Below are 13400 nucleotides of genomic sequence, written 5' to 3'. Positions count from 1 at the left end.
CCAGCACACACCAACACACACAGGCACACACCAGCACACCAACACACACACCAGCACACACACACCAGCACACCAACACACACCAACACACACACCAGCACACACCAACACACACCAGCACACACCAACACACACAGGCACACACCAGCACACATCAATACACACACACCAGCACACCAACACACACACCAACACACACCAACACACACCAGCACACCAACACACACCAACACACACCAGCACACACACACCAGCACACACCAGCACACACCAACACACACAGGCACACACCAGCACACCAACACACACACACACCAGCACACACCAACACACACCAACACACACCAGCACACACACACCAGCACACACACACCAGCGCACACCAACACACACAGGCACACACCAGCACACCAACACACACACACACCAGCACACACCAACACACACCAACACATACCAGCACACACCAGCACACACACCAACACACACACACCAGTACATATCAGCACACACACACCAGCACACACACACCAACACACCCCACCACACCCTCACACGCTCCAATTAAAATGTAAATAAACGCCTCCGTTTGCCGCATGCAGTGGGGGGGCTACAAGTGGCTGTTGTTCGCCGCGGTCCCTGGCGAGTGCCTGCGTCCACAGGGGCTAAGCGAGGCGGCTCTCCCGTCCCCGCGTCTCCCCCCGCGGCTCCCTCTGCCGCTCCCCTCTGCCGCACCCCCTCTGCCGCACCCCCTCGGCCAGGTGAGTCCCGCTCCCCCCCCCCCCCCCCCTTGCTCGGGGTCCCTGCGTGTCGCACACAGGCGCCCCCCCTCCCACCCCGAACCCGGCTGGCATCGGCTCCACGTGGCACGGGCGAGCGCATTGTAACCCAGCGACTGCCGAAGCGGGTGGTGGTGGTGGTGTGATCGGTGTCTCTGCAGCCTGTTTTGTGCATCCGCTGCTGGATGAGGAACACCTTCCTTCTCTCCCCACGCCGCGCGGGTTGTTTGTCCATACTTCACCACGCTTGTCATTTGCACGCTTCCGTGAAGGGCGGTGGAAAGAGAGAGAGATAAGAGCGAGCGAGCGAGCGCACAGCGGGGAAGTTCGTGTATTTTTTTGTGCCGCTCCACTGCCGACTCAATGCGCCGTGTGTGTTGTGTCTCCTTTATTTAAGCCTCCCTGGGAGTGCAGCATCATCGCCCTGCTGTGGAGAGACACTGTGGCTGTCCGCTTGCGAGCAGCAACAGCAGCCCACAGCCCTTACCGCGGGTCTGTGGGCTGATCGCTGCGATTGTCGATGCTGAGCGATAAGCCATCCGACGTTGCAGTTTTAGTGTACACTTTATATTACAAAGTACATCTATAGAGTGAATGCCGCGTGTCTTTGTAAATGCGGAGCGGTGACGGCAAATGATAATCCCGTCCCTCTGAAGTATTTCACGGCAGGTGGCGCGCTTCGGTAAAGAATCGTTCAGTAGGGATTTTGAATATGCCGGAGGCGGGGATCGAACTCGTTCTGCGAGGGTGCGCGGGGTGGCGCTGTACGCGTGGAAGGAGAGGAGGGAGGAGTGGGGGGTAGGAGCCACGGGTATGGGTGGGGTGAGGGTAGGGGTTGGATTTTTGTGTAGGAAGTAGTGTTGGGGATACGGGTTGTGGTAGGGTTATCGGTAAGTGATAGGGTTAGTGGTAGGGTTATAGGTAAGGGGTAGGGTTGGTGGTAGGGTTATAGGCAAGGGTTAGGTTTGGTGATAGGGTTAGTGGTAGGATTATAGGTAAGGGTTAGGTTTGGTGGTAGGGTTATAGGTAAGGGTTAGGTTTGGTGGTAGGGTTAGTGGTAGGATTATAGGTAAGGGTTAGGTTTGGTGGTAGGGTTATAGGTAAGTGGTAGGGTTAGTGGTAGGGTTATAGGTAAGTGGTAGGGTTAGTGGTAGGATTGTAGGTAAGGGTTAGGTTTGGTGGTAGGGTTATAGGTAAGTGGTAGGGTTAGTGGTAGGATTGTAGGTAAGGGGGGAGGTTGGTGGTCAGGGTTCTGGGTAAGAGTTATGACGGGGTTAGTGGTCCGGTTGGGATTAGTGTGAGGGATTTGAATAAGACGTGGATGAGTATGGAAGGGGTAGAGCTGTGAGATTTGGGTAGGGTGATATTACGGCGTGAGACGGCGTGGAGTGTTGGCGTAGGGCGTGCTCCTCGATCCAGGGGGCGTGCTGTCGTGCCCATAACATTACAGCACGGCTCTGTTATTTATTTATAGCAGAGGGCTTTTATCTGAGTGAATCAAAGTGTATACTTAGCAACTTAAGAATCCCAAACTCATTACCCTGATTCATGGCTTCTCACTATTACCGCACGTGCTGAATTAGAGCCTGCAAATCTCTGTCTTTGATGATGATGAAGCGTTTTTATGACTCGAATTTGACCACGCTGAAACCTGACCACAACCCCTAATGTCAGACCTCTAACCCTAAGCCCGAACGCCAGCCCCCTGTGATCTCCTCTCGCTTCCAAGAATCACGCGTCACGTGCTTTTTTTTCCCACGCGATGCAAAGCGGTGGTGGTTTGGCACCGTGGCTGTGCGTCTCGGTTCGGTTTGAAGAATTAAAAAAAGATCTGGCCCCAACTTGCTCCGACGGTTTGGATGTAGCTGGTTACCACCTCTATAAGCTCGACTCTGGTGGGGCGGGCAGTAGGGAGGAGGATGGTTGTGGCCAGATTTAGGGGGTAGAAAATGGGGCATTTGTTTCCTGTCCAAAACTCCATAGGGGCCGACGGGTAAAAAAGAAAAACTAACTTTTCGTGATAAGAAAAGTGAGACTGATTTCACATTTGTTTTCATGTGAATAATATAAACAACACGACATATTTTCATGGCTGCCTTATGAGGTTATAGGGAGGAGAGGGCAGGGATATTTTCCGCTCTCGGCAAAAGATACCGAAATCCGGCGCTGGGAACGGTCACCAATTCTGGGGCCAGCATTTTTTTTTTAAAGAGCCTTGTGGCTTAATTTAGTTTTTCACCAAATTGGCGAATTCCGTTTGGGACATGGCCGTATTTGGTGCCTGCCACATTTAAAATAAGTGCATTAACGGTAAAATAGTTTACGTGGATATCCAATGAGACGGGACATCTAGAGGACGTCCTTGCACGCGTCAGCTTCTGTTGCCATTTTTCATGCGTTGCATCTCCACGGGTGGGGCCGAGGGCATGCCAAGTGTGTGACGCCGTCTCGGATTGTCCCAAGGAATGGCAATGTCATTGTGCAGTTGAATCCCTACCCCCCAACACCGCTCTAGAACTGGTCCATTCAGTCCCCCGTCCCCGTCTCATTTCCGCAAAGAGTTCACGTACGCGGCGACTCTTGTTGTGATCACACAGTGGCAACTTGAATCGCGCACGATGTTATCGCTGATAGTACGGCATACCAGCGTACTTACTCTTGGAGGGCAGGTGGAACCGAGCGAGTCCTGCTGTTGTCGTAAGTTAAGAGCGATTATTGTTGAATAATTCACGTACTCCTTTATCAGGAATTGCTGAACCGCATTGTTTTGCATGTTTTAAATCGTTCACTTTTTACACAATTGACCTTACCCAACGTGATGCGACCCAACAAGAAAACAGCTCTTTATCTTTCAGACATCTTCCTTGGTACGCGTTCATGAGGCTGCCCAATACAAATGTAAACAAAACAAATGTTAATGAGAAAAATATAAACAAATTGACTTGGTTCTCAAGCGTAAAGAGCCTATGGCCTCGCCAATGAATGCGCAACAAAAAAACCTTCACATTCTTTTCTTCCGCAACATCATGTGGCTAACTTCCAGCTCCGAGAATTACGAAAAAAGAATCGATTGAAGGGATTTATCGAGGTAGCACCCTGGTATCCGCTTTCACTGGCTGTTCCTTGGCATAGCTGTGCGAGAGATCTGAATGGATTCCTTATTTCCTAACCTGAGTCTGGGGAAAAGGTCCAAAATAAATATACAAACAAGCTGTTTTCGGTCATGCGTGCTATTTAATCACTCTTGTGACATCACTACCAAACACTTAAATACTGTACATTGTGCCAGTGGCAGAAATGGAGAGCTCTATGTCAGGGTTCCTGACTGCAATGCGTTTCATTGACGAAGCATAATATTTTGATTTAAAGCTTTAGTGACTGCAGGGATTCATATTCTTGGTTCTTTCGGTAAAGTCACGTAGAAGGGAAACAATAAAATGTTTTATATATTAAATTATTTTATTGTTTCCCTTCTACTTGACTTTACCGAAAGAACCAAGAATATGAAGCATAACATGCTCTTTGACAGTTCACAAAATTAAACTGATGTACAGATACCAATCTCTGGCTTCCTATAATAGATGTTCTTCACCAACCCTGTTCTTGACAATGTTCTGTTCTGATGACCGATAAGATGGACAAAATTCCTTCCGCTCGGCATATCGCGCACGCTGCATCTCACAACGCGTGAATTGCCACGTCCGCTGGCCTGCGTCGGTCATTGCGCGGGATTCGCTGTCTGTCGAGAATTGCCGCTGTGGCTCTGAATTCCTCAAACTGACTGCGACGAGATCGTCGCACGGTACGATTCGGTTCGGTTTTACGCAGAAGCGACATCGACACCCATGTTGGATGACGAAATAAATTATCTTGAAAATGGACACGTGTTCCTGGCCAGAGATGCGTCGCTAGAAGGGACTCGATAGGCAGTGGTTGAGACTGGTGACAGAGTGGCAGCCAAAGGTGGGAACGCCCCCCAGATATCGGCTCCGTTATCAGTGCGAGATGGATCGCGTGCATCCCAGGACCGTGACAGATGGCAGACAGCTCGGTGATTCCTTCATCCAGCAGTCGATTGATCATGGCCGATGATGGGTAATAATAACAATAATAATAGACCACACTCTAATAATGGACCAACGGAGAGATTCAAAGGTGGGTTGTCGTCCTCCCGTCATAGACGTGAAAGTGGTTTTGTGGGCGCCGTGGACGCTACGATGACACAAAGCGTCGCCGCAGGGCATCCTTCAGCATTGAGAAAGTCGACTTCTGCGGCAGTCAACGGAAAGGTTCAGGCGCTCGCTCGCGTCACTGCTGGCGGAAAGGCCTCCACGAGAGGGAGCCCTAGAGAGCCCCTCCAGAGGCTGTATTGGCCTACTCTTCCATGCCAGCCAGATATCTGGGAAGAATGTTGGAGTACGCACACTTTACTCCACCACACGCGACCCGCCGATCTGTGACCTGTGGCGTCCTCATTAACACTGCTGGGATGACAGAGGCTGGTGATGCGTGTGTTCCAAGCGTTACAGATCGATGAGTTGAAGGCTCATGGCACGCTTGTGGCGAGTGAACCGCAGTCGAATAACTTTTATGGAAATGTTATTCATACGAGAAGCACAACAAAGAACTAAAACAATACAATACAAATGTAAATTAGAAACTTAAAAAAAATTCAAAAGACTCGGCACATTCCAAACGCCGTGTTCACCCTGTAGGAGTGGCACAATGCTTGGATGACTTTAATGGCCTTTTAAACAAGCATTAAGCCTTCTGCCCAGAGGCTTTGCAATTAACATCCACGCATCGCCAGTTATAGTTGCTCTCTCTCTCACTCCGTATGGCAGTTGCTGGGGAGGGGGGGAAATTGAAAGCCGTGGCTGGTTCTCTTGGGGGCTCGTCATCTCATTGCACTGGTGGACAATCCTCTCCTCGCCCCTCCCATTCACTGGTGGACAATCCTCTCCTCGGCCCTCCCATTCACTGGTGGACAATCCTCTCCTCGGCCCTCCCATTCACTGGTGGACAATCCTCTCCTCGGCCCTCCCATTCACTGGTGGACAATCCTCTCCTCGACTCTCCCATTCACTGGTGGACAATCCTCTCCTCGGCCCTCCCATGTGCTTTCGGTTATAGTACCGTGTGGTGGAGCACCATGCCAACCGCGCACAAGCACTGCGGCGGCCGCAGTGCTTGTGCAACATCCCCCCTCTTCCCCACAGCCGTGCCGTGCGCACGTGCGGAAGCGCGAGCCCGGGGTTCGGGTTGGTTTCGGTCCGGGTTCCCGTAACCCGGCCATTTCTCCTTTAGACGAGCTTTAGGTGACGCGGAATGCCAAAGAAAAAAACCCCGCGCGAAATGTGTCAGCGGCTTAGCCGCACCCCCGCTCGCTAATTTGCATCGGCCTCGGAATGCGGATTCTTCAGTGGGGATAATTGCACTGTAGTGGTAACCGGGGGCTCGCGAAAGGGTGTGGAATTAGCGCACGTCGTGAACCCAGGGCCCTCTGCCGCCCCCCCCCCCCCCCCCCGTAGCCACCAGCTACAGGCAGCAGACTCTGGAAGCACCGGCTTGTGAATAGTGATTTTGAAGAAGGCATTTTCGCGGTGGATCATACAGCATTGTTGCGCGGGTGGCAAGGGAATGACTTTTTAATTCTCCGATCAAACACCCTCGTAATGCTCACGTGGAATTGCCACGTGGAAAGTATGTTGATGACAAACGGTTGCCGAAGGGTGCGGCACTGGCTGCACGAGAGTAATCGCTTGTCGTCAGATGTCCAACTGAACACCGCAGTGCGCTGTATCACTGCAACCCTCAAGTCGACCCCAACACCGTGGCTGCCCGTGCTGTCACAAATCTCTCCCCCCACGCATCCGCCGTGATGCTGCAACCCTCCAGGAAGTCATGCGAAACGCCTTCCCGTTCATCAGGAGCTTGACAAAATCCCTCGTCCATCGCTTGAAGTCACGCCGCAAGCCCTTTTGGACCCATGCGCTGAACCTCAAACGATGTGAGTTCAACCCGGATGAAGTTTGGAGAGCTGAACAGAGTTAAAAATTACTCACAAAAAAAAACACCTTGTTGTGAAAGACCCAACACAGAAGATCCCTGGGTTTGATCTTCCACCGAGCTCATGGTCCACCCTAAGTCGCATCCGCTTAAACCATGGCAAGATGCGGATACCTGATGGTGCACAAATGGAAAAGTAAAAACTCTCTAGTAGCGTGCGACTGTGGTCATCCAGAACAGACGGTAGAACGTATCACGACGCAATTCCCGATGTGCAAATACGAGGGAGACATTTCGGCGTTACACCCCGCTGCTCCTGACGCGCTTGTCCGGCTTGACCACCTGAATGTGAAATTGTAGTTTGCTGCTCTGCAATCTGCATCAGCAGCCATACGAAAGAAGAAGATCGTCAGACTCGCAAAGTCAACGAGGACCGATGCGTCCAACCAGACGAGCGGCCTTGGCCGATGGCGGTGGTGTAGTCGCCGTAGGCCGCGTCGCGTTCCACGCCGGGCGGCGCCTCGGCTAATTTGTCGCACCACACGTGACCCTAGCTAGCAGGAACGTTTGACAGCGAGAGGTCTAAGTGCGTGGAACTGAAGCCGTGAATTCGGTTTGTCACGCATTTCACGGCTATTCTCAGCTGAAAATAAGTTAATTACAGGCACAAAAGTCTCGCATTAAGGTGCTTCCATCATTTATGAAATTGCTGCGCGCAGACACGTGTGCACACAAACACAGACAAAGATCCCTCGTGTAGTTGTTGGGGAAAATGCTGTGAGCGAGTAGCACCTATGAAGGGCGGCACAGGACGAGGGGGTGGGTAGCCAACACTACATCCGACCGTCTTTGTCTCCCCAGCGGCGATGTTTACTACACATTGCACCAGGTACTCATTTGAGGCTGAGTCGACCTAGGGGGAGGCCCTGGACCGGTTCAGATAATCGTCACCGGTGTTGGCCGTGAGCGGGAATCGAACTCGGGTCCCCAGGTTCGTAGCGCAGCGTAGCGCTAACCACTACACCACCGCTCCCCATACACACGGACACACCCACATGCATGCACACACACACACAGACATGTACACCCACACTGCTTCTATCTCTGTCAGCGTGTGAAGCTCTTTTGCTGATGCAGCAGCTTTTCCTTTTACCCCCCACAACGGTTGCAGGGCAAATAATTGGCTTAGAAACAGTGAATGGTTGCCAATATGACATTGTCTGTACATAAAGTCTGTATATACAGACACAGATATGGGCGATTTTCAGGATTCCTAGCCTCATGATTCCGAGCCTGTAATAGAGATGCAATGCTTAGAATCAAAACGATTTCCGAACAAGATCGATGAATCATTGGGCATTGGGCTGCGTGCTGCCTGGCACGGTGTTCAGCTAAGAAGAGGACATGGGTCCTGGCCGCCCTTGTGGAATCGATACGCACGGCCGCTGCATAGACGGTACATTTCAGTCCCGATTCCTGGCACCACGGCTCAATTAATTTCCTGAATTGGAGGAATTAATCAATAGCTTGAGTGATAGGCGCTTCATCTTAAGTTCTGAATTCAGTCTCTGAAGAAGCTTTCAGGATATGGAGCGACGTCGGACACCACGCCGAACATCGCGCGGCACAACCCTGAAAATTCATTGGAGCTGCAACAAATCTTTGGGGGGGGGGGGGGGGGGGGTTGCCCATCGAGACTGTGACCCAGCGCTCCTCAGCCCCCCGTGGATTACAGCCTGGCTGCACACCGCGTGACCGGCAGCACCACGAGATGTCCCCCACCGTGTCCGTGGTACCCCGTGCCAGCATTCCTATCCACGCACACGCCCCAGATACGACAATATACACTCGTGCGCGCTTGCGGTGCGCGTCTCCCCTTTCAACACACGCGGTGTCGGGTCACGGTTGGCTCCTGCCACCCTGCCGCTCGTCCGCCGGGATCTAGAAACCCTCGTCGTCGCCAGTGAGGCGGCCGCGACGTCGTGCCGCGTGGCCTCGCTCGGTCTCCGCGGCCACCGGGCGAGCTACCGCGCAACCCCCTTCGGCTTGCCGGGTCTCGAGTGTAAGCGGTCGCGAGTGGCGCCGTCGTTGAGCTTCGTCTCCCGTGCAAGGGGCAAGACGGTCGTTCCGCGTCGACCTCGGTTCTGCCCCGTTATTGCGCCGTGACGTCGCTCGTCACGGCAGGAGGAGAGGGACGGGACGTGCGTGGCGAGCAACGGAGAACCGTCTCTCAGATCGCGCCGTCGCTCAAGCGAGCCGCGGCAATTCCCGGCGACGATCACTTTCTCCCACCACCTGTCGTTGTCCAGTGGGCTTTGCCTGCTGCATCGTGAGTTTTAATGGGCGTGTGCGAGAGTGCGTGCGTGCGCGTGCGTGCGGGTGGGTGGAGCAGCGTTGCAACACGAACCCGGTGACCCGAGTTGATTGCCGGCCACGGCTAATGTGAGCGGTGAGCGATTGTTTCAAACGTTGCTGGGCCAGTCTCCGTCTCCCCCCTGGCAGGACAGCAGAGGGTGAAATCTATCTGCGTGGAGCTTTGTGTGTTTTATCCTCCAACCACTTCAGGCTTTACGACCCCGTGATAGCCATAGACTCGTCTGGAAGAATTGGCCAAACGTCGCAAAGCCGGGACCCTCTTGAAAAGTAATTGAGGAACGCAGTGGGTCTCTCGTGTGTAAATAAAGGCACTGCATTAGTGAACGGCAAGGCAGCGTTAACGAGGAACCTTCCTCGGTGTGTTGCCTGTGTCACTCCGCATTGTAGCTGGGGTGACTCGCGTTCGGGAGAAGGCAAGAGAGGCGAGATACTGAATGGGTTGGGCACGTGCTGAGTGAGAGACTAAGCCGACGCGGTGAGAAGGGGCTGCGGAGTTGCCACCGCTGCATCTCCGCAGAAGAAGGAGGACGAGGGTGAGATGGGAAGGATGAGGTGGAAGGAGATGCGAGGACGGTGGATGTGAATCGAGAATCGGTACAGAGTAGAAGCACAGGGAGGGAGAGAATCCGAGGGGCCGCCCCCATGCGATGGTGGGACTTCCGCCTTCGACTGAGACGGTGCCGCGATGCACATGTTTAGGTGCCGGGTAATCTTACGCTCCGGCGCCAGTAATAAAGGGGGCTCCTCGATTGCAGCGGCGGCTGACGGAGAGAGCGTGGGAGCGGAGCGGTGAATTTTAATCGTCAAGGCCCGCCGCCGCACGGGAAACGAGCAGCCCCCACTCGACCTTCGAGCAGAGACGCGATGGAGCCCGCGGCTTGACGAACTTTCCTCGTCCGCACACCGCGAGACGTGAACACACCGCCTCTCTGCCATTACACAGGGGAATAGGCCCGGCGGGTTTATTCTCCGCAGCTGCCAGCACGCGCTGAGATTCATGAAGGGATGACTTTGCAACACTTTATATACGCACCACTGTAGTATCTATAGATTTCCAACGCTTTCGAATCAACAACTGAGACTCGTTATAGGTTATAGGGAGACTGGGTGGCAGCGGCGTGGTAACGCTCGTGCCTTGCAGCAAAAAGCACCTGGGTTTGATTACTGACTGGTGGCGCCTTCTGTTTGGAGTTTGTATGTTCTCCCCCTGTTCTGCATTGGATTCCTCCTTGTTTTATAGTTTTCTCCCACAGCTAAACAAAACACAATGTAAACTGGTGTTGGCCAAACAGCCCAATGCTGAAATATTCCCTGGAAATAACTCAATTGGGATTACGCACGAGCAGCAACATCGCCCCCCGACTGTGAAAATACCTGGTAAGACCCTCATGAAAGTGAGGCTTGAGGCTCGGCGAGGCTTTCCTGGGTAAGCAAGTGCAATAATGATAAAAAAATACACTGCATATTCAGAATGTTACAGAGTTTACATATTTACAGCACACTTATCTGTTTACAATGTCACCACTTTCATCTTTACCAATATAAAAAGCCCCAAAGTAAGCCTGCTGTTTCAGATACTGGGCCCTTCTCAATGTAGAGAGAGGGCAAAGAGATTGGCTGTTTTCAAGAGTGAGATCGTACTTTACACTGTGGTTCCAAAATACCCCAAGGAGAGGTGACCTGTGAGCCTTTTCGGTTTAAAATAGGAACCGTGCTCTGTAAACACCACGCTGCCAATGAGAAAGATAACTTTCAGGGCGACGTCCTCTGGGCGGCCAGGCAGGTGGTCAGGTGGATGGTTGGTCGAGTGGATGGTCGGCCGGTAGGTCGGGCGGAAGGTCAGGCAGATGGCCAGGCAGATGGTCGGTCGAGTGGATGGTCCGGTGGATGATCAGGTGGATGGCCAGGCAGATGGTCAGGCGGTCAGGTGGATGGGCGGGACACGCTGTGGGGTGAATGGGATGCTAGGCCTGCGCAAAACTCTGTTAAGTCACTGTATTCCTGAACCACAGCCATGGGCTCCATGTAAAACCTGTTTGTGCCGCGGTGGTGTCTGTCTCACCGCTGCACCTCATTGGTTGCAGCATCAATTGGGCAACAGCCGATTTGGCTCCCGTTCGCCAAAGTCCCGTTTGTGTGGCTGCCTCGCGCGCCCCATTGGCCGGCCGGGTCGAGTAGGCGGTGACGATTTATTCTTCCCGTGATAATGGCATTACTTTAATCTTTTGCTGTGCAGCGGCCGGGACTGCTGCGGTGTCGTTGAAGTCGCCCGCGGGCTCGGCAAAAAGCGACCGCGGTTGGGAGACACGCAGTGGTCCGTCTCGGCTTGCTTCGCGGTCGCGGCGTTGTTGTTGTGACAAAAAAACGAAAAAAGGCTGTCGGAGATTTTACCCCGGTCATTCTCGTTCGAGTCGAGAAGATTTCGCAACGGGCGCTCGCGCGTGCCGACTCGCGCGTGCCGACTCGTGCGCGCACGCTCGCCCGGCCCCATGGCGAGCGTGGGGGCTGATTTTCCGCGCATATGGCACCAGATTTCACATTGTGCTCTCCGGTTTCGCATATCTCCGCGAGCCGCTGAGGCAACAGCGAGTGCCTGCGTGTTTATTTGTCCAAACGGCCCCTGCGCCCTGCCGGGGCACATTGTGCCAAACAGGGTCACGGCGGCTCCTCCTCGTGCGTGGCGCAGTGCCGTGTAACCGCTGCCCCCCCCGATTGAAGCGCCGTCGCAGAGGAAATGAGGGGACAGCCTCGCCGTCGTTGCCAACTCCTCAAAGCGGAAGGTCGCCAAACGGACCTAGAATATTCACCAGATGTCGCTGGACAGACCTTCTAAAGTCGTCCCTGCCAGACAATATGCCGGCCGTTACACAGAGTGAACTTGTACGGGATGCTTAATGCTTATCTGCAATCGCCCCTGAATCTGCATCTGGTCTCAGAAAGTCACTCGGTTTGTCGCTCCTCACTTTTACGAGATATATTGTCACCAGGGGAACCCAAAAAGTCACCAGATCTGGCGAAGATTAGCACGGTTGGCTACGTACGGCGCAACAAGTTCAGCGTAAATAGAACAAATACGCTAAGTTGTCAACACTGATCCTGGCTGCGAGTGGGAGTCTCCCCACTATTTGGTGTCTTGAGCCGGTGAACGACGTAATCATCACGGAAGGTGTTTCTGTTGTTGTCTTGGGCACAGCGGCTCGTATTGGCAGCAACCGCGCTCGGGATTTGCGTGCAAACACACGGCGGTTTGGTGCCGTGTGGCGGGTTTCATTCACGCGTTGGCAAATGTTGCTCAGCCTCGGTTTGTTTTTGGCGAAAGGCCCACTGGGCTACGCAGCTCTTTTTCGGAAGCGACCTGGCCACGAATGAGACAGCTCCATGAAGTGGCCTGTCATGTGGACATTTGAACCTTGTGTCCACAATAAACGGAAGTCAAAATCGTAATTAATTAATTAATTCCTTTTTGGCGACTTCGTCCCAGCGCGCACATAAACGCCGCGACCCGCCTGGCGCGAATCATTCTGTTGTCGCGTCGTCCAAGCGCAGCGAAGACGAATGCGCAGAAGAAACAAAATTTTTAAACTTTGATTAGCGCATCGTGCAGAGCTCGTCGAGAGGGATAGATCGCCGTATCGTTCGCCTTCAACAGACATAAAATGACGTCGCAACGCAGTTTATGCGAGAGCCGGGGACTTCTGGGACCTTGGGGTCCCGCCATAAGGTTCATTTATTGCAGCCAAATACTCTTAAATACATGTTTTCCTAAAATTTTGGAGCAATAGGATTGGTCTGAATTCCCCAAGGCGATAGGATTTGGCCGTTTCGTTAAAAGTCCTGCTTTTGTGTGTCCAGTGGAGTCATTGTTTAACTTTATTTTTTTTTTATTCCGGGATTTAAAAGAAGCATGTCACGGCGTGCGGTGTCGTCCAAGTGGTGCTGCCGGTTCCTCATACTCCTGAGTGCAGATTGGGAAACAACAGGACACAGTCCAAGCCGTGCTCAAGGCAAACAATTAACGGTCGGTTGCGGTGAGGCACCACCGCCAAAGTGTAACGGTCGGTACGCTGGACACGTCGTCCAGAGGCCCACCAAATCGATTCAATCTCCCGGCGCGGCAGTTGAAACAATCAGGCAAGTATTTTTTAAATCCCCTGCGCCTCCTTTGTCCCCTCATCCAGAGCCTGTCCCTGGGGGTAACGGCGAATTGGGGCGACCGCCCCGGGCCCCGCGCTATGT

At 53.2% G+C, this 13400-nt stretch overlaps 1 protein-coding gene across 2 annotated transcripts in view; it reads left to right on the top strand.

Annotated features, from left to right (window-relative positions):
- The first annotated feature begins 581 nt into the window (after positions 1-581).
- Positions 582-13400, top strand: part of PC (pyruvate carboxylase) — a 55797-nt gene continuing 42978 nt past the window's right edge. The window contains exon 1 of one of the 2 annotated variants that reach the window (XM_032956027.2): positions 582-761. In XM_032956027.2, the coding sequence (XP_032811918.2) occupies positions 597-761 (165 nt within the window). In that variant the 5' untranslated portion in view covers positions 582-596. Of the gene's footprint in view, positions 762-8750; positions 8851-13400 lie in introns of those variants that run through there. The other variant, XM_076067657.1, reaches the window with a different exon arrangement.

Source organism: Petromyzon marinus, chromosome 17 (genome assembly GCF_048934315.1).
Source record: "Petromyzon marinus isolate PM22_M1 ecotype Great Lakes invasive population chromosome 17, UKy_Petmar_22M1.pri1.0, whole genome shotgun sequence".
NCBI classification, from domain to species: Eukaryota; Metazoa; Chordata; class Hyperoartia; order Petromyzontiformes; family Petromyzontidae; genus Petromyzon; species Petromyzon marinus.
Note: the sequence above shows the minus strand (reverse complement) of the source record. Positions and strands in the feature narration are given on the sequence as shown.